General features: G+C 44.8%; 2 protein-coding genes across 2 annotated transcripts in view; one reads left to right on the top strand and one right to left on the bottom strand.

Moving 5' to 3' along the window:
* LOC123769005 (uncharacterized) overlaps positions 1 to 26,319 on the top strand; it is a 312,934-nt gene that overhangs the window by 131,329 nt on the left and 155,286 nt on the right. The gene's annotated exons all lie outside the window — the stretch shown is intronic.
* LOC123769004 (uncharacterized) overlaps positions 5,704 to 26,319 on the bottom strand; it is a 44,471-nt gene continuing 23,855 nt past the window's right edge. Inside the window, exons 2-4 of the mRNA XM_045759937.2 lie at positions 18,168 to 18,466; positions 10,214 to 10,446; positions 5,704 to 10,019 (exon numbers count right to left, since the gene is read on the bottom strand). Of these exons, the coding sequence (XP_045615893.1) occupies positions 9,541 to 10,019; positions 10,214 to 10,446; positions 18,168 to 18,466 (1,011 nt within the window). The 3' untranslated portion in view covers positions 5,704 to 9,540. The remainder of the gene's footprint in view (positions 10,020 to 10,213; positions 10,447 to 18,167; positions 18,467 to 26,319) is intronic.

The following is a 26,319-nucleotide window of genomic DNA, read 5'->3' as shown; positions in this document are numbered from 1 at the left end:
GTAGCGAGGTTGAGTTCCCTCACCTGTAGCGGTCCACTCTCCTCTGGTACAATACTTGTCGCATATGTCATTTTTCTAATAATATTTATTTTAAAATTTGCCCCGAGGGGGGGAGGAGTTTATTGGGCGGCGTCACTCATCCTGTGAGTGAACACACCGCCATAGCAGCATGTACAACACTCCCCATTAGGAAGAAAACCCGCTGGGTTGTTCATCCTGTCACTTGTACCCAGTTATGTCATTTTTTTGCGTGAGGATTCCATACCGGTTGCCCCTTTTGTGCGTGTTCAGAGGGACCGAGTACGCGGCGTCTATGTGCGCCTCTCCCTCGTCTTGTTTACACTGACAGCAGTGGACGACTTCTGACTCCCTGGAACACCACCTGCCAGTCAGTTATCATCCAGGTCTCCAATTAGTGCTGAGCGAACACGGGCGAACAGTTAAGGATTGGCACCCAGTCAATCCTCCCTGAGAAGGGATCGAACCCAGACGAAATAGAATACGCTACGCAACAGGGGCAGTCTCCGCGTGAGCACTAGTGTGCGTGCATTTATACATCCTGGTGTTAGTGTGTTGGGTACGGCCTGTTGGGGCCGGGGCCCTCATGCTGCTCCAGTGTGAGCCCGAGGAAGGGTGATGGCAGCTGTGTCCGCCCGGGGGAGGGAGAGAGAGAGACCCACTCAGTCAGAAAGAGAATGGAGGAAGGAATTACCTGGGTAAAGCGAAAAGTCATTACGACTATATAGCACTTGGAAGGGATCACTCTAAGCATTTGGGATGGGACGGGGGGAAGGAATGGTGCCCAACCACTTGGACGGTCGGGGATTGAAAACCTGCCAACCAGCAGGAAGTGAGACCGTCGCTCTACCGTCCAGCCCAAGTGGTTGGACGGTCAGAGAGGGAGACAGTGTGTCAGCGGGCGGCACTCCGTGGGTGGCGGGCGAGGTGAGGCCCCGCACCCCACCTGCCGCCCCTCACCTTGATGAAGACATTACACCAGGTAAAGCGAGGGAAGGCCGGGGGGAGAGAGACACCCCCCCCCACCCCCCACACCCTCGCGGCTCTATTCAGATGCGTATATCTTAATACCATAATATGTGCTTTGCGTATCATAACGTATATACACTGTATTACACACACCCGAGTACGAACACATTGGTGTTACCTTCATAGTTGTGGAGACTTGTGTGGAAGGCCACACGTGTTGTTTGGGGAGTGCCCCCTAGCATTTCCTCCCCCCATCCTGCTCTATTACCACCCATTTCTCCCCCCCCCCCTCCTCTATCCCTCTATAAACCCTCTCTCCCCTCCCATTCCAGTCCTGCCCACTGTGATGAAGACATTATCTCAGCCCACCACCGATGACGCGCTCGTAGTGAGGGGGTGGGGGGTTGCTGAGGCGGGGCGGGGCGGGGGGAGTTGGGGTAAGGTTATTACATTGGGGGGGTTAGTAGGGGAGGGGGTGTAGGTGGAGACAGGCCCACCACCCCCACCTGGTGGAGGTAGTTGGGGGAGGAGGGTGTTAAGAAGTCATGGTGGTTGCTAACTATTATATTTCCGACACCTTATATAATGGTTTGAATCATTGTGTGTGTGTGTGGGGCATTAAGTTTTACTCAATACCAAACTTTTTATGTATTCTTGAAACTGTTTATTCGCTATATTGTTACGAGTGCTTAAAGGTCAGAGCTTTAGCTGTTGGGTCTCGACTCTAATATGTGTCTGTGGAGGTGGCGGCAAGATGGGGGGTTGGGAAGGAGGGGGATTTTAATGGTAGTGGCAATGGGAAGTAATGGGTGGAAGAGGAGGGATGCTAGGGGGGGAAGGGAGGGGGAGGGGTGCTAAAAGGAAGGGGGTGTGTGTGAATGGCGGTTAGCCGCAAGCGGTGGGTGAGGAAGCTGCGGCAACTGGACCACCAGCAACAAGTTGGGTAACGCAGGCGGAAATGCAAGTCCGCAGCCGCAGTTACACTCTCGTCTCACTTGGTGTTAACGGGGGTGGGGGGGGGGGCGCCTCTCACTTGGTGTTAAGGGGGGAGGACAGCATCTGCCATCACTCTGGTATCACAGACAGACAGACTCTGGTATAGCTGCATCACGGCGCGCTATGAACCATCCCGGGTGGGGAACTGATTCTGGTATCACTGCGTATACGGAGGTTCGGATACCACCGCGCGGTATCCGAAGGGGTTACCTTCGACTACGAAAACGGGTTCGGTTTCGTTGTGGTTTTGGTAACACGTCCATCTTACTTAAATTATATTAACCAGTCCACTGACTTGAACTGGCCGGTTGAGCGATAGCGTCTTGCTGGCCGGTGTTCAATCCCCGATTATCCAAATTGTAGGACAGTGTCTTCACCTTATCCTTATATCCCAGCGTCAGTCCTCTCCTTGTATTCTCTCTCTCATATTCCTTCCAAGTGCTGTATAGTCATATTGCTCAGCGCTGCTGATAATTACCTTGTATATTCGTGTAGTGAGTTTGGTAACAATGTCTCTTTTTATTTGTTGTCCACAACGGTATTGTAATGGATACGGTTTTGGTAACGCTGTCTGGGAGTCTGGCAACACTACCTGACCATTTAGGGACAAAACTGAATTAAATTGCAAACAACACAAGCTGAAGGGTTTGGTAAATGTTAATTTACTTATTAGATATTCTGTTCACGTGAGACCGTTAAGCAAGTCCCAGCCGAGTCTGGGTACAAGTGACGGAAAACAGTGCTGGGGCCAGATTCATGGAAAGCACTTACGCAAGCACTTACGAACGTGTATATCTTTCCTCAATCTTTGACGGCTTTGGTTACATTTATTAAACAGTTTACAAGCAACTGCCCAATCAACTGTTGTTATTGTTATAAACAGCCTCCTGGTGCTTCGGAGCTCATTAACTGTTTAATAATTGGAAACAAAGCGCCAAAGATTGAGAAAAGATATACAGGTTCGTAAGTGCTTGCGTAACTGCTTTCGTGAATCTGGCCCCTGGTTTTCTTCATATTGAGAGATGTTGTACATGTTGCTATAGAGAAGCATTTACTCACAGGATGAATGGTGCTGCCTCATACTGTCCCTATGGCGTTACGTTTACCCAAAGGATGAGTGACTTTATCCAGCATACAGCTCCACCCAATTTTGTTAATACTGTTCCTACAATCTTAATTGGTGGTGTAATGCTATTCACAATTCATTAATAGCTATGGTAGAGGGTTGATGGCACTTCTCAGTGCATATGGTCACGCTCAACTTATCAGTAAGAATCAGCCAACGCAAATATGTATGGAGGAGAGGTGATAGGTGTGTTGGCTTTAACCTGTCATACACGACTCACGAGACTGATATTATGGATGACTTAATGTCTGACCATTTAGCAGTAGCAGCCAACATACATGTGTATAATGTCTTACCTAACACTAAGCTCACAACACGTAAGCTAACACCAAGAGCAAAAAAATGTGTTCATAAACTACATTGAAAACTGGTAAAAAAAAAAAATTATGAGTCTGAAAATGTACAACATTTTTGTACATTTTTGATGGCCTCATAAATCAAATTCATGAGGGCCATCAAAATTAGAGTCATACCAAAAAAAACAAAATTCCCTCAAGGAAGTTAAGACAGAACAAGTACTATGATGATCATAAACTGGAAGACCTTAAACTAATTACTAGACAAACAGGTAAAGCTTATAATAATTTATAAGAATTATAAATTCTAAGAATTAGAATAATTAAATTCTAAGAAATTAGAAGAATTTAAAGCTTATAAGAAACCTCAAATGGTGACAATTAGTTCAGACCAAACACACACACACAAATAAGAAGTTCTTAATTCTTCAGCACGAGATGACATCAAGAACCTCAAAGAGACAAATGAGGTTTTACAGAACGCTCAGTGATCTTGAGGATGATGCTGGAGTGAAGTAGCTGATCAACAGTGTCTGTGAGACATCTGGTACAGACTTGGGAGACTTCTGGAGATGTCAGACCATCTTGTTCAAAATATTGATATCATGTCATTGTAGAAATTGTCCAGAACACCAATCATCAACATATGACATGTTGCCAGGACAGATGGCATATGACAATTATGAATATGGAATATGGTTGCCAGATAATTAGCTGATGCCTGTTTGTTATCCTTCAACACAACAGCACTTGGCTAGATGCAATTTGCATATGATGAAAACAAAGTGCATTTAAAGTGTCTATGCACAACAAACACATAAGTGGCTTCAAACCACAAGTCCATATTTTTGTCTCGCCTCTCATCTCGGGCCATAAGAGCCTCACAAGCCGCCCTGTCAAACATCTGAACTCCCCCACACACTGTCAGTACACCGGCCATAAGGTGGATGATAAGAGCAAGATAGATATGGAACACAAACATGGCAACACCGTCCACTGCCAACCCTGCTGCTTATGGTGGACAAAATGTCTGATGATAATCATGCACGGACTACCATTGGTGAGTGTCACTGATATTGAACACAATTTAGTAAAGTACATCCGAAGCATGCTGGGTGGTGCATCATAGCGTGGTATGCAATTGTGTAATATGAAGAATGGTGCTGATTTACGACTCTGAGATATGAGAGTAACCGCTGGTGATCAGTTATACATTCGACCAAGCAAAGTGGAACATATGCCGTATATTTTTCATTTAAATTTTCCACTTGTTTGGCTTATAGCAGATAGTTAAATTGTGTCTTCTGCTACCATTGTGAGAGTCAGCAAGGGCAGTCCGTGCATGATAATCATCAGTTGTTGTGTACACTTACACAGGAGGTCAGCAGTACTTGGTGTTGCTGTATTAATGTTCTCTCTCCGTCATGTTCTTTATCTGTTGTGTCATCTCCCTCCCCCTACCTTCATCCTTGTCGTACCCTACCTCCCCCCTACCTATATCCTCGTCCCAGCCCACCTCCCCCTACCTTCATCCTCGTCCCAGCCCACCTCCCCTTACCTTGAGCCTCGTCACAGCCCCACCCTCCCCGCCTCTACCTTTAAACCTTCCCAACTTTACCGAGCTCAGAATACAAACGCGTGAACATATTCGCTTTAGTAATATATACAATCACCTCACCACCTGACCACGCGGAGTATACCGTATACATCTACACGTGTACCCCATTTCTCGGTGTATATACATGCCTTAGTCCTGGACTATCTTCAGGACCCAAGTATTCCTGCTTGTCATACAGGTATGACCAAACATCCTGCGAAATGGGGGATTTCCTAGCATTGCATAGCCAGTTGTTGACACTAAGCAACCCTTCATATAGTGTAAGGTAGCTCCATAAATGAAAATGTACCTAATTGTGATAACAAGATTCTTGCTGGTTAGTAAGTGAGCACTTGTGATGGTATTAATACGAGGCAGGTTAGTCACACCCACCTGGGTATCATAATCTTTGGATCACAAGTTTTCTCCTTGTGCTGTGTGGTTACAGTGAGGTCTGTCATGTCCTCCCCAGTAAGCCTGAGACTACCATCCAGGTCTCGTGCAAAGACTCTGGCCTGGGGTTCAAATTGATTGGGTATAGGCCTAGGAGAGAGAGGTGGAGCCAGGACTCCACCAAGAAGGATGGAGAGCAAAAGATTATCATTGAAATGGGATTGCATAGGGATTAAGGAGGGGGGGGGGCATTTTCTGCTGTGGGGGACGGACTCTTAGTTACCCCAAGGTTTAAAGTAAACACAAGCTGTCTGAATAATACAATAGATTCTTATAAAACATATTAATATATAAGTATATCACATTGAGCACTCACCGCTTTAATAAAAAATAATGTAACATAAAAACAAAATTTATCATTATTTATGAGTAATGAAACAAATTATAGACATTATGATGACTAGTTAGTACGACAACAAATCAATCTTTTGGAATAAAAGAAAATAGGGTGTTGCCATGTGAGAGAAGATGGGAAGTTGGATATGGAAAGAAGAGTAATCGAGACAGAAGCAATGTTAATGGAGGTAAACTGTTGGTGAGTGACGGGGAGGAGAATGGTGCATCGGCGATTGAATGTGTTTATGAATACCGTACAAAGATATTTAGATAAAGATCAGCACAAAGAAAATGGGTGTAAACAGAGGACATATAAATTGTTGGAGATTTTAACAAATAATTGGAATATGGCATCCGTAAACACAAAGGTATGTTGACATTAAACAAAATTCACATTTTCATACAAATAGAAAACAAAATATTTTTAAATGGAAACTCAAATTGTCTATGCTTGAACTAAAATTTTGATTAGGATCATAATTAGTTAAACAACTTAAAAGAGCCTTAGACAGAAACTTTGCTACATTGGTGCCTTTTGATAATTATTTAAAAGACAAAAACTTGACACGTAAATTGTAATTATCACCAATAGTCCTCCTCAAACTCGCAAACGATGCGTCACTGGCGATTTTCCGACAGTGGATTCTAGTGTTGATTGTAAGGCCTATCAACCGCGGGAGGATTATTAAGGCCACCAATCACGGCTGATAGGCAATGATCCTGGAACATTTTACAGTGGCAGAATCTCTTAAGTATAGTAACTTAAGACAACGTATTCTACTTTGAGGAGTTCACAAAGTGTTCAACAAAGATTTGATTAAACAAAGATTAAATTTAAATCTTGATTAAACAAGATTTGAGTAACAAAGATTTAGATAATTGTTCAGGTAAAAGGAATAGAATTTATGAAAATAAAACCAATGTTCTTTGTTATGTAAAGTCAAGAATGTGTGAAGAGATTAGGCAATACAGTGGCTGAAAGTTTGAACGCTGATATGTAAGAATAGTAACTAAGATCAAACTTTTTCAAACTCTTCCCAAAAGTATGAGCTGGATATAAATGCATTTCCCCGTAAAATCAAAATTATATGTTCTTCCATTACAATTATTATTGCCTAAACTTACAGGGAAATCACTGTGAAATAATATAAAGTATCTTGTGTTTCAGGACTTAAAATTAAGGAAATACTTGTTGAGATGTTTGGTGTGTGGGGTAAACTCAGCTCATAAGTTAGGACAGAATTTAAAAATACGACGGTGATGTGGGTTGCCGGAATTTTGAGTTGGCAAAGAATATATGAATGAAGGTATATGAATGCAGGACCCACGGGTGTGATTGCAGGGCCCAACGGTGTGAATGCAGGGTCCGCATGTGTCAAGCAGGGCCCACGGGTGGGAATGCAGGGCTCACGGGAGTGAGTAAAGAAGTGTATGTTGCCTGTACACACACAGATGTATTTTAGTGTGCTTGTGAACGCCTGCATGAGTGTGTGTATATCTGTATAAATGTGAATACAGATGGATGGATATACTTGAGTGACAATAACTTTACAATGACGCTGCTGTTTAGGTATATACAGTATATCAGTTGCGCACGCGCGTGTGTGTGTAACATTATATTAACTAGTGAGTGATACGGGTGAAGTCAGCATGTGCTCGGACGTCAAGGACTAGATTGCACCTTCAAGACAACATGACACCAACTACTGTATGTGTGTTCGCCTTTACACAACCTCCAAACACGTCACGTTTCATTCAACATTCCCTACTTCCTATGCTCCTTGGCTATCCTAAAATCTCCCTGAGGAATCTTAAAGATTCTCAGACATATTATAACCCCCCCCCCGTCCCATCCCAAATCCTGATCACTTCCCAGTGCTATATAGTCGTGATGGCGCTGTGTCCTGATAGTTCCCTTCCCTTCAATGGTGCTAAATTCTTGGGTATTTTGGCAGTCCCGGGTATACTGGATCAACTTCCTCGCACTTTTAAGATTTCTTTGACTCTTACAGTCTCCCTTTCCCAATCATGGGTTTCTCATAAATATATGTTAAACATTTATATTTTGCAATTTAAAAATAAAGCAAAAACTCCATGTGCATATTAAAAAATCCCTTAACCGTAACTAATATTCGGTGTGTTTCAAACGTTGCCTTAAGCTCTCACATTCTCATGTGATGTCTTACAAGATCCTTGGACGCGTCAGCAAATTGTTCTGGATTCTTCACAATCTTCTGAAACGCGTTACTGGCTGCTGCGTGTCAGCAACCTTCCTTGGTTTGTTGACAAGTTCGCAGGGAACTCTGTGTTCTGTTGATAGCTTTGCACATATTTCCTTACTGCCTGCAAATGAGAAGGCTTCGTTTTCCTGGAGTTTTACTTACACATTTCATTGTTTTTCTAAAGCGTGATGCATTGCCCATCTGTTTTGCAGTTTTAAGGAACATTACAAAAAAAATAATTCTGCATTAGGTTCAGAGATTTTAAGAGCACATTTTTCTGACGTTGTGACTGGAACTTTTCAGCATATTTTTCAGCCTTGCTTAGTAATGTCTTTCCTCATCAATCCCTCCAACATACACGGTACAAAGCAAGTGGTGTCCAGACAAGCAAGCGGACACGAGGTGTGACAGGACGCACTCTTTAAAGGCGAGGAAGCCGTACTCACCCAAGTCGTACTAACAGACCATACATGTCGGGTCCATTTCTGAAGCCTAGTCTTGCTTTATTAAGCCGTGTCAGTGTGTGGACTGTATCTAGGGGTTCAAGACGTCACACTTGCTGGCATTAATAAAAAAATAACTAGCAAAATAATATCCTTCTGTTCTTTGACTTTGTATGTTACACACACGTAGCGCCAGATTCAATTATTGAAATACAAATGAATTAAAAATTTTGTAGTTATAATATTCACTGAAAAATCTTCAAGTGATTTAGAAAATGCCGTTTTGAGAAGAGCTGAGCGTCATGCGAACGTCTTGCCAGACTCGCTAAACACAGTTCCCACATCAACACACTAGTCACATCTCTTCCCACCCAGTCACTTAGCCCAGAGTCTTCACGCTGTCTATTGCGCTCTTATTAGCAACCTTTAAACACTTTTTCCTCTAATAAAAGTCTCACCTGGCAACACTAGCGTGTCTTGATTCTTAAGAGGATTGTTTAGGTGCGGTGCCCACCCGAGCAGTGAAGGCTCTGCCAACTGTGTGCAACGAAGCACTGAAAACTTGAGTGTTGAGTGATATATGAGTCACCACTCGCTGCCAGCTTGACATCTCACACGTTAACGTGTCCCTCTGATACTAATGAAGACCTTGAGGTCATGTAGTCACCGTATTTCCATAAAATTGCTTCCAGTTCAATATTCCAGTTATCACCTGTTAAGCGGCCAAGGGTCACATATCTTTCCTATTTAACTCTACGGCAGACCAGAACGATCTTCCAACACAATTGTTTAGTCGGGCGTACACACCTGTCCAGTCGGGCCCGCTACAGCGGAGAGGATCCGCTACACCTGAGATCAAACGGAACTGAGCACTGCACATACGAACACACACACCAAGCATCAATTGCTCCTTACACTCTCATGGTCTTGTAATCCAACGAGAGCACTGAGCCATTGGCTTAAGTGGTCATGACTGCTCATCTAAGATCTACAAAACGAGTAAGAGTGCCACTAGAGGACCACCAGAGGCCGACTAAGGTGCTGCAAGACGTCCCTTATTAGTGCTCAATCTAATGGTGCAATTTTAAGTGAGGTTTTCGTAAAGGGGTTCCGCTTCCGGCGGGTTCCTCGGGTGATGGTGATGATGGCCCTGCCGTCTGCCACGCCTCCCGGGCGCCCGGTGTTGTCCTCTGTCCACCGAGAAGTATATTCTAAACCTATCGGTGCGGGATGGGAGAGGAGGCAGACCCCTCTCCTGTGGCGTCGGGGGGCGTCCGCGTCGCATGCCACCAACGTAGTAGACGCTCTCGTAGTCGGAGCCCGGGGAGGAGGTGAGAGGTGGAGCACTGGCGCAGTAGTAGCGGGAGTGGGCCGGAGACATACTTGGGGTGTCATTATCGCTGGGATCCCCGAGGATACCGATGGGAGCCAGGGGCTCTTCCTCGCTGTCCGTGTCCGCTAGGGTAGTGGAGGCCCTCACGCCCCTGGGGTGTGGCGGCCTCAGGAGAGCCCGGCCGTCCTGCCCCGCTGCGTCGCTGGTGCTGTAACTGCACGTCTCGCTTCCTGTGGGGAGGACAAAACTAACCTTACTCGAGGCACACTTTAATGAACACATTACATTATAGCATGAACTACGATTAAAGCTTTATATATATTATTATAAAATAATCCCAGTAATATGGATTTACTAGAAGATCTTAAGTTAGGGTAAGGAATATTAACGGGGCAGAGACGAGGTATCCCCCAGCAAGACGTACCTGAGGAGATGCTTTGGTAGAGGTGCTCTGAAGGAGGGTTACTGCGGGGCTCGGGGGTGTACAGGTGCACGCCCATAGTCATGCCCATCATCTCTTCCCCGTCAATGGGCACCGGCTTGAATCGTGGGCGTGTACGGGCGGGCACGATGGTCGGGGCGGAAGGCAGATCGTCGTAGATAATGGCGCCGCTCAGCTCTGTGCAGCCCTTTGGAGTCCGGCCTCGACCTCTCAGCCTGTGGCGAGAGCATGGGGAGAAGCAGCGTGAGGAGCGAGGCGCAACATGTTATAATACAAACACTTTCATCACATTATAAGATGTTAATTAAGAGTTGGACATATTTATATACAGTGGGGGGGGGGGTTGCTAGGGGAAGACAATATGCAAGTTGAGTCGTGGGAGCCTCACAAGTCTCCCCCGAAATATATATATATATATATATATATATATATATATATATATATATATATATATATATATATATATATATATATATATATATATATATATATATTCAGTTGCATATGTCCTGGGGACCATTCAGGCTTGTTCGCATATATATATATATATATATATATATATATATATATATATATATATATATATATATATATATATATATATATATATATATATATATATATTATATGAAGAAACGTTCCGCATTAAAAGTTGACTCTATCACTCTATGGACGTTAGACAGACACGTCACTAGTATTTAGCCAGCATGTATTCACCTAGTTGTGCTTGCGGGGGTTGAGCTCTGCTCTTTCGGCCCGCCTCTTAACTGTCAATCAACTGTTACTAACTACTAATTGTTTTGTTTTTTCTCTCTCACACACACCGGAAAGCAGCCCGTAACAGCTGTCTAACTACCAGGTACCTATTTATTGCTAGGTAACAGGGGCATCAGGGAAAGGAACTGAAAGAAACTCTGCACATTGTTACTCGCCGGCGTCGGGAATCGAACCCGGGCCACAGGATTACGTGCCCAGCGTGCTATCCACACATCCACCGGCGCCCAATGCCACATGGTAGGAATTAAACACAGATAATAAGATTTAATAAACATTTACAAGCACTCTTAGAAACCTGTATATCTTGGACTGGCTGGTACAGCGACGGCCTCGCTTCTATAGGCCGGCGTTTTATCCCCCAATGGTCTAAAGTGGTTGGACACCGTTCCTACTCTCCGTCCTATCCCAGATCTAGATCTTCATCCCCTTCCAACTGCTATATAATCGTATTGTCTCAGTGCGCTCTCATTATAATGACTTTACCTGGCTAATTGCGCAAAACCTCTTGTGTTGTCATAGCCAACATGACATCAACCATAGAAGGTCGTGATCAATCTTAAGAACATAAGAACAAAGGTAACTGCAGAAGGTCTGTTGGCCCATACGAGGCAGCTCCTATCTATAACCACCCAATCCCACTCATATACATACATGTCCAACCCACGCTTGAAACAATCGAGGGACTCCACCTCCACCACGATACGCGGTAATTGGTTCCACAAATCAACAATATATACTCTTTAAGTATATATTAAAAGTAAACGGGAGTAACATTACCTCCGTAACAAGTCCTTAAATGACCATTGTTGTTTCTGAAGGAACATTTATTTATCTGTTACATGAATGGGTTTGTATTTCATGAATTTGATATTTCAACCCTGCTGAGAGAAAACGAGGCTTGTCATCAATTACTTCAAATTGCAAATGACACGATGAGCCTCCATCGCAGACAATTCAGAGCTCCTGAAAATGAAATGAGTTTTCAGGCAGTTTAGTTCTCCAAACTAGACAATTGGCTTAATAACTTTAATGCCACTTGCATGAGCACTCACCCACGGACATGAAGCCTATTAACCTCTTCCCGGACAGTAGAGCGACGGCCTCGCTTCATGCAGGTCGGCGTTCAATCCCCGACCGTCCAAGTGGTTGGGCACCATTCCTTCCCCCCGTCCCATCCCAAATTCTTATCCCGACCCCTTTCAAGTGCTATATAGCCGTAATTGCTTGACGCTTTCTCCTGCAAATTCCCTGGGTTCGTACGTTTCTAGCAGGTTAAGTGGTTTGATAATTACGGAGTGGCAAATCAAGAGGGGGGGGGGGGGGGAGAATGGGCTGGTTACTCCGTCCACCTGACTCGGATTGAGCCATTTAGTCGAGGACACAGTATATATAATATATATATATATATATATATATATATATATTATATATGCGAACAAGCCTGAATGGTCCCCAGGACAATATGCAACTGAAAACTCACACCCCAGAAGTGACTCGAACCCATACTCCCAGGAGCAACGCAACTGGTATGTACAAGACTCCTTAATCCACTTGACCATCACGACCGGACAAAATGAGGTGATAGCCGAGGCTATTTGAACCACCCCACCGCCGGCACTCGGATAGTAATCTTGGGCATAGCATTTTACCAAATCACCTCATTCTTTGGGGCACACGTGAGAACACAAATGCGAACAAGCCTGAATGGTCCCCAGGACAATATGCAACTGAAAACTCACACCCCAGAAGTGACTCGAACCCATACTCCCAGGAGCAACGCAACTGGTATGTCATTTTGTCCGGTCGTGATGGTCAAGTGGATTAAGGCGTCTTGTACATACCAGTTGCGTTGCTCCTGGGAGTATGGGTTCGAGTCACTTCTGGGGTGTGAGTTTTCAGTTATATATATATATATATATATATATATATATATATATATATATATATATATATATATATATATATATATATATATATAATATACACTGAGAGGTGTTCGCACAACACTACTGGGTTGTATACACAGTTTATTTCAATCGTGGACTATGTTAAGAACTAAATTACACTTGCTGGTTGGTCAGTAAGCTAGTGTGACGGCCTTAATATCCCTCGTGCCGTCAGGTCCAACACCAATCTAAACCGAGGCGAGTAGTGTGTTGAACAACGCTATGCGTGTTCACTCCTGTTTACTTAACGCCGGAATTAATGACTCCAGCGAAGTTACGAGTCCCTTCGTCATGTTCAAATACAAAGCAAATGATTACGGATTTTGTGTTCATGATTGCAGAGTTCCCCATGTTGAGTAACCTGAGTGGATGGTACTCAGCATGTTGAGTAAGCACCATACTCGATACATGAGTTGTGTTGCTAAGTAGCTATTTAAGGCACAATTAAACAAAAATTTTTAATACATTGAGAACTTTGTACAGGACTTTGTATGCTTCCTAGTTGGTCCGTATACATTTATGATGCCCATAATAAACCTCCTGAGATTGGAGGGCCTTCAGCCCATCACCAAACTGGCAAACAACTACTCTGAAAGCATCAGTTTCCTGGCAAAATTCGCCCGTTCACCCAGCTGTAAGTCTCGGGTTCGTATCTCAGCCGCGGGCACAAACAATTTGAATTATAAAAAGCACAAACAGCATGGCAAAACGGAGCCCCCAGTGTTAGCGCGCCACAAAGCGGTAATGCCCACCTGCTTGATGAGGTTCTGGGAGTTCTTCTACTCCCCAAGCCCGGCCTTGACTTGGGGGAGTTTGGTCCACCAGGCTGTTGCTTGGTGCGGCCCGCAGGCCCCACATACCCACCACAGCTCGGTTGGTCCGGCACGTTTTTTAGAAAACAGTCTAGTTTTCTCTAGAAGATGTCCACGGTTGTTCCGGCAATATTTCTTATACTCACTGGGAGGACGTCGAACAACCGCCCGTGGATCTTACTAGACGCGACACCACCAGTCCCGAGATTATCACAAGGCTGTATCGCTAATATCCTCACGGCCAGCACGCAGTGCAGTTACGTAACCTGAGACCTTGTGGTTAATGCCGGGTCCAGCCGGGGTGTGAGGGACGGCCTGTGCGTGAGGGCACGTGGGCGCCGGACAACCAATATTGGCAACCGGTTGAGAACACGCTTATGGTTGTCCTGAATCTGGGGCTCGAATTTTCCAGCCACATGTCATATTTGTCTGATGTATGGCATTATATAGGACTGTGATCCAGTTAGATGTTAAGTAGCAGGTCTGTGGTAAGTCACCCCCTGAGTGGATGGGTGTGGTAAGTCACTCTGGTTGGTAGCTCACACACACATCCCCCGTCACCCCCAACCCCTTACCCCACACATACAGAACTCCCCCCCCCCCCCCACACGAACAACTCCCCCCCTCTCCCACACACACCCCCCACCATGCTTCTGATTATTGGTGTGTATGAGAAACTGGACATAATATACCTTGTGAACTCACAGCTGGATAGCAGATATATTAGACGGAAAATCCCTAAATCTTAAATTAATCAACGTAAAAAATTTGAGGGTAATATAGTCTACGTGTGCGTGCAGCAGCAAGTACATGCGTGCGTGGAGCGGCAAGTGCGTGCGTGAGGTAGTAAGAGTGTGTGTGCTTGAAGCCTCAGCAGCAGCAAGTTGCGGCAGTAAGCCTAGCGTGAGCGGTGATGGCGGGTAGGAATGTCAACACACTCGGAGTGCGCCAACACTCGCCTCCCTCGGCTCACCTGTTCTCCCCTCACCTGTTCCACGGCTGTTGTTGTTTTAGATTCAGCTACTTGGAACAAAAAGTTCCAAGTAGCATGGGCTATGGCGAGCCCGTAGTGGCTGTAACTGTGTTAAGCCTACAATCTTCAGGAATTAAAATACTTGATTTATTTAGTCTTTTCGACTTGCCTACATCTATGGTTTATTTAACTGCCCTATTTCTAGCTTGGATTATCTTACTTGTTCAGTCTCTGCCTCTGCATGAGAGATATCAGGATTTTTGGGATTGGAGATTCAGACATATCCCAGTGTGGGACCCTGAGCCTCTGGCTCTTCTACTGTGTTGCTGCTTTCAGAAAGTTCACCAGTTCTCAACACAATGGGTCTCTGGCCTCTTCCCGAGCTGCTCTGGCCTCCTCCTGGGCGGCTCTGGCCTCCTGGGCGGCTCTGGCCTCCTCCCACCCAGCTCTGGCCTCCTTCCGGACGGCTCTGGCCTCCTCCCACCCAGCTCTGGCCTCCTTCCGGACGGCTCTGGCCTCCTGGGCGGGCGGGCGGCAGTGCCCTCACTCAGCCACGGGATGTAACTGCCAGACACAACTGTCAGGCAGATCGCGCCCTATTACCACTCAGAATTGGCGCCATGGCCCAAGTTTGTACATCCCAGGGCGCATAATGTGCATGAAGCTGCCGCGCTACTTCATGAACTGAGCTAGTCGTGTGTGTGGGGGGGGGGGGGAGGTGGTGGGGAGCACGGAGTGGGGAAGGCCCAGGACATGGAAGAGAAACGGGAAATGAAGGAGATATAGGAAACACAAGATAAACAGGAAGTGAAGGTGAGACTAGAGGTGGAGGGGAAACAAGAAGTGGAAGGGGTAAAAGGACGTCCAGTTGAGAGAAGAGAAACGATGGAGAATACAGAATGGAGAGAGACTTTAAGGGAGAAGAAAAACTGAGTGAAAGCGAAAGGTTGAATCAGACAAGGAGGGGGATAAAGGCAGTGTGAGGCATAGCAAAAAGCTATAGGTAAACTTGGGAAGAGGTAAGTGAGAGAGAAGGGCACAGGGAGGGAGGTGAAGAGAGAAAGGCACAGGGAAATAACTCCACATGAAACCAGGAGGCTGTGCAAAACAGCCCCCATTGAAAATAGCCCCATTGCAGAGGTGCAATAGGCACACTGAGAGAACTCTATTCACGTCAAGGGTGCAAGACTTTTCAACGCTCTCCCTCTACACATAAGGGTGTAACGGAAGAAGGGTAACACCGATATTCACACACCGATGGAGACTTTTGTCTTAGCAAAATGCCTCACAACCACCTTAATACACGGGAAGCTGAAGCTTATGACCCCACTAAGGCGAGCCATCCTGTGTGTACACAGGTGAGGATGACCCAAGTTGAGTCGTGAAGGGTGGCCTGAGAGGCAACTCTTCAGGGGCCAGATTCACGAAGCAGTTACTCAAGTACTTACGAACGTGTACAACTTTCTTCAATCGGCTTTGGTTACATTTAATAAACAGTTTACAAGCATGAAAACTTGCCAATTGACTGTTGTTATTGTTATAAACAGCCTCCTGGTGCTTCGGAGCTCATTAACTGTTTAATAATTATAAACAAAGCCGCCAAAGATTGAGAAAAGATGTACAGGTTCGTAAGTGTTTGCGTAACTGCTTCGTGAATCTAGCCCCAGGACTCAACCTTCTCTGAAGCCTTCTTTGGGTTTTCTGGGGTTATGTTAGCCAGAAGTTGTGCGAGGGAGCAAAGCTATTGCTGACAGGATCAAAACTGAACCAGAGAGGTGAGGTAGTGCATCGTGTACCCACCTCTGATACCCAAGAGGTTTGGTGGGCTAATCCCCTTCCGATAAGTAGCAAATTTCATGTTTAAACTCTCGTGGAAGACCTCATAACCCCGGGGTGGGAGGGAGAACGTAGGGGACGAGAGCCGAGGAAGATGGATTTTTAGTTAGTGTGAGCTGGGTCCTTAAGTTGGACTGGTGCGCTGGGGCTTGGTGGTCACTGCAGGGAAGGTTATCTTGAGGTTATTTTGAGATGATTTCGGGGCCTGTCCCCGCGGCCCTATCCTCGAGCAAGCCTCCACCCCCAGGAAGCAGCCTGTAGCAGCTGTCTAACCCCAGATTTATTGCTAGGTAAAAGGGGCATCAGGGTGAAAGAAACATTTTGCCCATTTGTCTCCGCCTCCACCGGGGATCGAACCCGGAACCTCAGGACTACGAATCTGAAGCGTTGTCCACCCAGCTGTCAGGCGTCAGCTAGGTGATTTAACCTTCATCAATCATCTGGTGACTCCCATGGATTTTCTTACATTTGTATATTGATTGAGTACTTGTTCCCATATTCTAACATCACAAGCATCGACCATTCTATATGCCTTATTAGGGATTAGGTACCATAGGATTTCAGTCGTAAAAAATATGTATAAACTTAATTGTAAGCCTTAGTCTCAGTACTCTCCTGTCTATCATCATAAGAAGCTGCTAGGTTCAAGTATTCTTGGGGGCACCTCCCTCAGTGTGTTGACGATTCAGTTAAATTTTAAATGAATGTAGTGGAAGCGTGTTGAACAGTCTCGGGCCCCTTGATGTTGATAGAGTTCTCTCCCAGAGTACCTATAGCACCTCTTTTTTTTCAACGGGGGTATTCTGCACATCCTGCCATGCCTCCAGGTCTCATGTGATGTTATTTCTGTGCGCAGGTTTGGAACCATTCCCTCTATATACAGGGAATAGGAGAGAAATATAGTTGATATATGGAATAATGTTCGCTGGACTGTTTCAAGCAGAGGTTAAACGTGTATATAAATGAGTTTCGGTAAATATAAACAGGAGCTGCCTTGCATGGTCCAATAGAGGAAGCATGTAAGGTGGACAGGGGACAGGAAGCGTGAGGGGAGGTCACAGAGACACAAGGACACCAACGTGAGGGGGGAGAGTGACAAGTTATGATAGACGATATAAACTTAGACGAGATTTAAATAAGATTTGTTCTTTCGTCTCCGAGGAGGCAATGCCTAAGTTTGTTCCCGAACTGTGGCCAGGGGCTTGTAAAGTTTATAAGGTGGGCGTGGGTTTATAAGGAAGTGGTAATGAAGGAGAAACAAAGTGACGTAGATGGCGCTATTGGAACAGGAAGTGACGTAGATGGCGCTATTGGAACAGGAAGTGACGTAGATGGCACTATTGGAACAGAAAGTGACGTAGATGGCGCTATTGGAACAGGAAGTGACGTAGATTGCGCTATTGGAACAAGAAGTGACGTAGATGGCGCTATTGGAACAGGAAGTGACGTAGATGGCGCTATTGGAACAGGAAGTGACGTAGATGGCGGTAGTAAAGCAGAAAGTGATGTAGAGGAGGTTAGTGAGAGGGAGTGATGTAGGTGGCGGTAGAGAGGCAGGCAGCAGCAGCAGTACAGACGGCAGCGGGACTCACCTGCAGACAATGATGGCAGCTACGAGGACCAGGACGACCAGTGTGGCGGCCGAGACAATAACAACAGCCATGGGGGCCCTGCCAGCGGTGGGCCTCTGGTCCTCGCGGGCCCCCAGCAGGCTAGGGCAGGTGAAGGGGCCCTCGCAGTCGCCCAGGTCTTCGTTGGGGGCGTCAGGGGGTGGCGGGGGCCGCGGCGGAGGAGGCAGCATGAAGGTGGGGGGCGATGGCCCCCCACACTCACAGTCAGTAAGGTCTCCCCACTCGGAGTCGCCCCAAGTGGTCCCAGCCATGCCCGCCACCTGTGGGAGGAAAGAGTATTTACATTTTATGCACCTCGCCTCAAGTATTCTGCTAAGCATTTTATGATTACGGATTTATACTCAATTATCAGTCGGACGTTGACAGTGTATAACTATACATGTTGACCAGACCACACACTAGGAAGTGAAGGGACGACGACGTTTCTGTCCGTCCTGGACCATTCTCAAGTCGATTATGTGGTTTGGACAACATACTTCAGCCACGTTATTTTGACTCCTCGTCTGCATATGACTATACAGCATCTGCTTATGTGTAGTGGTGTGATTATTTTGCATTTTTGCACATGTCTCCTCTTCTTGTTCTCTCCTGTCATATGTAACACCTCTAGCCTCTCCTCGTAACTGTTGTTTTTTTCAGTTTCGGAAGTCATGTAATTGCATGTCTTCACCGGATTAATGAAACCTAATGGATTACCTGTAAATTCATCGTTCTGAAGATGTATTATTAAATACGAAAGTACTTAAGGAAATTCCTGTCTTAATCCTTCCTCCGTGGTCCATATATATATATATATATATATATATATATATATATATATATATATATATATATATATATATATATATATATATATATATTCAAACGTATATAATATTATAAACCTTTAAAATTCGAATCCCTCTGAATAAAGGAATCTTTTTCTGTCAGATCGCTCTGCAAAATTCACACTGAAGCCGGATTCACGTAAACGTTCGCCGTGAAATTCGTATCAACAGCTTAAAAAAAATTCAACCTGATCATATTTTCACTATTCTTGTCCTTTAGCATAGTGCATTCTGTTAACAAAAATATTTAGAAATGTTTTTCTGAACTTGGATTGCACTGTAACTGGTTCAATACAGTTCGTGAGTAATGGTAGGAGGGTGGGTAGGAGGGTGGCCGAGTGCTACCAGAACTGTACACGTCTGTACCCTGTTGTCTCGTCCTCTGTACTCCCGCTCTTTATTCCTAGAGTTTTATGGCTAGAACCGGTAGGAAGAAGAACATAAGAATAAGAATAAATACCACAGAAAGCCTTTTGGCTCATGCGAGGCCGCTCCACTTTATATCCGTCCACACTCATGTGTGTCTAACCTACGCTTGAAACACTCCAGTGATCCTATATACTGATGTATAATTATGATCAGGGTTTTGAAGTGAGGATGGTGACAACATATATCAGTCTGATAAGTCTGCTGTTGGTACTTGGGCTCTTTGACTATAACCGAACAGGAAAAAAACAGTTCTAGTAACAATAATTGAGAATAATTATCAAGGGTTTAAAGTTCAATAAGCTTGCTCAAGAAGTATACAAGTTCTGCGCTCTTGTCAGGCACAATACAAATGCTCTTCATAGTTAATATATTGTTTTATTTATGCAAATATGTTCAGTAATTTGTAAATCTCCCGAACATATGGTAAGTGTCTCTCCCCCTTATGACGAAGGTTTAAATTAGTTATACAAACAACCTAGTTACTATTCGAACCTTTTCAACAGCAACATTTTTAATAATTACGTAAATATATTTTTGAGATGGGAAATGCGAAGGGTTCTGGTGAGAAAATGGGCAGAAAGGGATTTTATGAATAGGAAGCAGGAAGTTGTAGAGAGTGATTTTAGAAGATGGCAGGAGGTGAAAATAAAGGAGTGTAGTGAGAGGAGAGGTATGCCGAATGAGAGAGCAGTGGAGGGAGGTGTGCTGGGTGAGAGAGGTGTGCCGAATGAGAGAGGAGGGAGGAGGTGTGCTGGGTGAGAGAGCAGTAGAGGGAGAGAGAGAGAGAGAGGAGGGACAAGGTGTGCTGCGTGAGAGAGCAGTGGGAAGGGTGGACGGTGAGAGGGGGGCCACTAAATGATTGTGTTACATCTAACAGCTGGGACTGGTGCAGCGCTGAGGTAGGTATGGGGCGAGTCTCAGCCCCCACCAGCTATCCTGCAGAGGCATAGTGCCTCTTTGTTGTTAGTTAGTATCTCTTACTAACACACAAGCCATCATGTGTGTTAGTAAGCCAACACACATGATGGTTTGTTGACATGAACATAATGCCTGTAACGTAACATAACAGATGTATTTAGCTAATATAAATTGATATATGTTGTCAAGCAGCAGACATGACGGCTCTTGTCAGGTAATAGACACGAGGCTCTTGTCAGGTAATAGACACGAGGCTCTTGTCAGGTAATAGACACGAGGCTCTTGTTAGGTAATAGACACGAGGCTCTTGTCAAGTAATAGACACAAGACTCTTGTCAGGTAGGTTGAAGTTGCCGGTCTAAAGCCACTTAAAACTTGTTCGTAGGTCACGGCTGTTGGCAAGCCACGACGGGTGTTGGCAAGCCATGACGGGTGTTGACAGGCTATGGCAGGTGTTGCCAGGCCACAGACAACGACGGCAACAAGCATGATAATTACAACGTGATAAAATTAAATATCAAAACAAATGTTCCCATGGCTCGCTGACCGAGACTTGCATCCCAACATTCCAGTAGAGTACCTCTCCCCCCCGCTCTTGCCTCGGGTGTCGGATTACTCTTTAAGCCTATACATTAAAACTAAAAACATAGAGATTGATTGTCATATACAGATGAGAGATTCATTGACACGGATTGTTAAACTTTGTGTGCGTCTGTATTTACTATTTGTGCCTGAAGGATCGATCTGTTAGCTCTTGGACCCCGGCTTTCTAACCGTCCTTCGTCTAATGTACTGACTTCAGACCTATTTTCTATATATCTACTGCATGTAGTTCACACACACACACAACTGGCAGGCGATCAGAGGCACTCTTGCCTCTGGAGTGGAGGGATACTCCATACACAGTTTCAAATGTAGATATGATAGAGCCCAGTAGGGTCAGGAATCTGTACACCAGTTGAGAGGCGGGACCAAAGAGTCAGAGCTCAACCCCCCCGCAAGCACAACCAAGCGAGTACAATCTATACAAAAACAAACGCCTATAAGCAGACACAAGGCACGAACCAGAGTCGTTGAATTCACATTCACATTATGCTAATGACCCAATTATCTGCACCAAACTGCTACAGCCTCCAAACGACGTAATGGAAACGTTGATTACCAAGTTTGTGGACGAATGACGCGAACCTCCCGGTGCTCGGATAAGTATGACACTACCATATTGGCGGAACAAAACTGGACGAGTTCAAGAAACAATTAGAAAAGTTCCTGCAAGAAGTGCCGGGCCAACCAGGCTGTATTGGATGTTTGTGGGCCTGCGGGCCGCTGCAAGCAACAGCCTATTAGTCAAACCAATTAATCACAAGATAGGCCTGGCCCCATGCCTTGGTATAGACCGCATCGTCGAAATTCCGGTGCTTTAGTGACATTAAAAGACTCGTAATATTGACAAGTCCTTGGTTTAATATGAATCGACTTCAATAAGTTAACCAGAAGCTTTTGAACTTAAGCTAAGTAAAACCATTTCAAATATGACGCGTGTCCGATCATAAAGCGACGTTGCCGTTGTAAAAGAAATCATGCATCCATTTCAAGTTTATTAGCCTCAATAAAAAACTCTTTTTCTCAAGATACCGACAGGAGATCCAGCCCACTAATGATAGGGTGAATAGGATAATAAATACACCCACATAAAATAGAACACGATACAATTGATATAGGAAAGACCTGGGTAAATACTGGTTTGGAAACAGGGTTGTAGATTTATGAAACAAATTACCGGGTAATATCATAGACGCCCTGATCACTGGAGCCATGAAAGAGGTTAGACATATACAGTATTGAGTGTAGATAGATATAAATATAAAACTAACTCTCATGGGCTAATATAAGCCTGCTGAAGTTTCATCTGTGCTTGTAGTCCTATATTTTTAAGATTAAGAAAATAGGATATAATATAGAAGAACAATATGCATAAATATATTTTTATTTTTGCAAAAAATATGGTTCGAATTGTAATTGTTACATGACAAAAACAGCACTATGTTAAAAGCAAAAATATAAAATTATATATCACGAATTTTCTAGCGTTCCATGTTAAGTGCAAGCCAACACAATTACAAGTACCCTGGAAACACAAACCGAACCTGTCTCTATTTTCCGCTTGTTACAACTTGTAATAAAGTTGTTACATCTTGGCTTAACGTGTTTATGACGTATTAGAACCTTGTTACAACTTGCTATATTGGTAGTTATAACTGATTAGGTGGTGTTAAGACTTGTTCGAACGTTGTAGTTTCGGTGTGTGTTTGGTGGATAATAAGTCAGTCGATGCCAAAATCATCAGAAATTTGAAAGCATCGATAAGTGATACACACTTATCGACTGACGAGATAAGACAGTAGTCTAAGTCCAGCCCAGTTTCTGATCTACGAACAGTGCAATTTTATCCCGAAATTGTTCAAGGATAAAGCAACATCTCGGTGTATTACCTACTGAGAAGCAGGAGTATACTTGTGTATACCACTCGAATTCTCAAATCCAAAAAAATCTGAAAGGTTACCTTGAGGTGCTTCCGGGGCTTAGCGTCCCCGCGACCCGGTCGTCGACCAGGCCGACGGGGCCTGGTATACACAGTTGCTGCGGATGTTAAATTGATGTCCACTGTTAATGATAAACGATCAGTCGGTAGTTAAACTAGAGAGACCACAAAACAACTCATGTCTCTATCATTTATATTTTAACTACAAAAAATACTTCAAACTATTTGTGGGGGCACTCTAATTACGTTAACGGCGCAACGAGTTTCTAATTGGTGGAAAAAGACCAATTTAGCGAGGCAGAGCAGGAGAGGGGATGGGGATACAAAGAGGGAAGTAAACGAGAAGAGACAGGGAAAATGGAAAGAGAGCTGCGTGACAAATGGGCTGCGCTACCTATGGCCGGTTTTTATCTATACAAGAATGTCTAAAGCTCGAGGCCAGACGCTTGTTGCTAGCCTCACCCAACTTGGCAGAGTAATTGATGAGGAATAGTGGTTGCCAGGATCAGTTTTGGTTACCGTTACCTGTGGCAGGTAGCTGTAGGTGATGACTCAATCCTGAGCACTCCAGGTGCAAACTCTGTGAGCAGGAACTGGGTCATGATCTCGTACACTACATCATTGAATGTCCGGTTATTAGATCCTTCAGAACCCCCGGATGAGGTACCTGGAGCGTTGCAATCACTTAATTAACTATCATATTCTTGAGGATATCCTCATTATGCATTCCAAATTTGCAGGTGCAGGCTACTGATCACATATCCCCTGTATGACTAACCATCCTGTGAGATGGGGACATTTTTGCTACCTTATTCGCTCTTGTGTACTCAATGATATCTTCATAATATATCTTAGGTTTGCCAGTACAGACTACTGATCACGTGGCTCTGTAGGACTAACTATCCTGTGTGATGTGGATTTTCTTCGCATCACGTAGCTAGTTCTTGACACACTCTGTACTCCCCTTCATATAACCTAGGGCAGCTAGTTCTTGACACACTCTGTACTCCAATTCATATAATCTAGGGCAGCTGCACAAATCCACATGTATCTAAATTTGTTGATAGAAAAAATGGAATCCTTGTGTTCCTAACACTTTAATGACAAAACCTTCGAGGTCCCTGGCATCGCCAGGGACCCCGAAGTAGTAATTTATATCCCATATGTAGCCCTCATGTAGTAATTTATATATCCTAGCTGCCCTGTCTGAGGCCAAGCCTCCCTGACGATAGCCTGATCAGTGACTGTTTCTGTTTGCGCGGAAGTACTTACGGGGAGTGGAAAGAGGTGATGGAAGGAAGGTAGAAAAGACTAGAGAGAGGCGAGAAGTAGCAAGAAAGAGTGGGGGAGAAATTATTAGGAAAGGAATTAGTGTATGGGAACTCGAGTCACGACCATACGTGGAATCCATTCTCCCTTCACGTGCACATTCTGGTTATCAATCCAGGGACCTTTTCCTGGTCATTTTCTTATTAGTACGACAATCTACCAGGAAATCCCTTATCCCAGGCTAGTGGCACGCTACCAGGTAATCATGTAATGAACACGCCAGGCAGTCCCCTTAGGGGACACGCTACCTGCTGGGGCCTCCCCCCCCTCCTAGGGGGGCACACTACTGGCATTTCTTTTAGGGACACATTACTGACAATCCCCTTAGAGAAATGCTATTGGCAGTCTTAGGGACACCCTGCTAGCAATCCCTTCAAAGATACACTACAGGCATTCCCATTAGCCACCTATTGGCACTCCCTTCAGGGGCACAGCACCTACTGGCACTCCCTCTAGGGACACACAACCTACTGGCACTCCCTCTAGGGACACAACACCTATTGGCACTCCCTTCAGGGGCACAACACCTACTGGCACTCCCTCTAGGGACACACAACCTACTGATAATCCCGGTAAATTCCCTGAGGGAAACTTGCAATCCTCTTTAGGAAGCGCTACCTGAAATTTACATTAAAGCAGTTTATGGCGTAAATTGCACCGCTTCGCCCGTCGGAACAAATGGGCTTGTTCTGGGTCATCTTTATACCGTGAAATACCAAACTTTTGTTACTTGCACATACAATATTGTCTTAATTGAAGCCTCGGCCTGGTAATTAAGAACATAAGAATGAAGGTAACTGCAGGAGGCCTATTGGCCAATACGAGGCAGCTCCTATATCCACCCCAATCTCATTCATATGTCTAACCTACGCTTGAAACAATCAAGGGATTCTATTCCTTTTTTGTTACGCGGTAATTGGTTCCAGAAATCAACAACCCCCTGTTACCGAACCAGTATTTACCCAGATCTTTCCTAAATCTAAACTTTATTCTGATCGTGGAAAATCCACTAATGAAGAGAATATTTTACTGTCCACTTCAATGAATTTGGCTTCTGATCTGAAACTTCCTTTCAGCTAGTGTGCCCAACGGCTTCTATTGTGACTGCACCTTACAGAGAGAGAGAGAGGGAGGGAGGGAGGGAGGTAATAACTTAGCCTAGCGTTTACCTCTCGCTCGATACCATGACTGTTGGCTTGCATGTGACCAAAGTGCATGGTATCGTCTTTCCACTCTATCAGGTGCTGTGTTTACACTTGGCGAGTTGAGAAACCCAACCTCGTGGGGAAAGCCCAAAAAACCCCGCGCCCTGAACACACCCATATGCCGGTGTTTGCTACGCTTTACTTCCTAGTAGTGCTATTACTAACGTTTCTTTCACTATGACGAGTGTCTAGTCTAGGCGCATTTCGTGATTTTGTGTCTCACGTTACATAGGAGGAGGTTGAGTCAGGACACCTGGGGGCTGAGCTAGTCAGGCTGCTACACCACTACCTCAATGCGGATCCACTTCACCTTAAAAATCATTCAAGTCACGAACAGTTGCTCTGTGGACTCTACTCCTGCAAATATCCAGGAAGACTCGGCGCTCTGCTCCAGGGTGTGATTCCGGGAAGTCTGAATTTATACAGAAATGCAATAAGCTGCTTCTGTTGATGTTCAAGTGTACTGTTGGTGTTCAAGTCTAAGAACTTATATTCTGATGGCCTCTAAGAAGCCCCAAACACTTGGAACATAATCCCAAGCACAAAGCAGGTAGCTTCTGATCTAGACATATAATATAGTAATGTTTTAAATCTAATCGTGAACGCGCATAATTTTGGACTTCGAGTACTTGGAAGGAAAAGAATGTCAGCTGACCGGTTTTATGGATTAGAACTCTCTCTCTCTCTCTCTCTCTCCCTCTCTCCCCCCCCGCTACTGGCTTTACCTATGGACGATTTCGATCATTTCTATTCTAACACGCTTAGCACTTTTATTATATCAATTACGAAGGCAATAAACAAGAAAATCAATAAGATAAATAGATTTTGCAGCAGCAGTTGACACAAGTGAGTGGCCTGATAGC

This window comes from Procambarus clarkii, chromosome 64 (assembly GCF_040958095.1).
Source record: "Procambarus clarkii isolate CNS0578487 chromosome 64, FALCON_Pclarkii_2.0, whole genome shotgun sequence".
Taxonomy (NCBI): Eukaryota; Metazoa; Arthropoda; class Malacostraca; order Decapoda; family Cambaridae; genus Procambarus; species Procambarus clarkii.
This window is presented reverse-complemented; position numbering and strand designations above follow the sequence as displayed.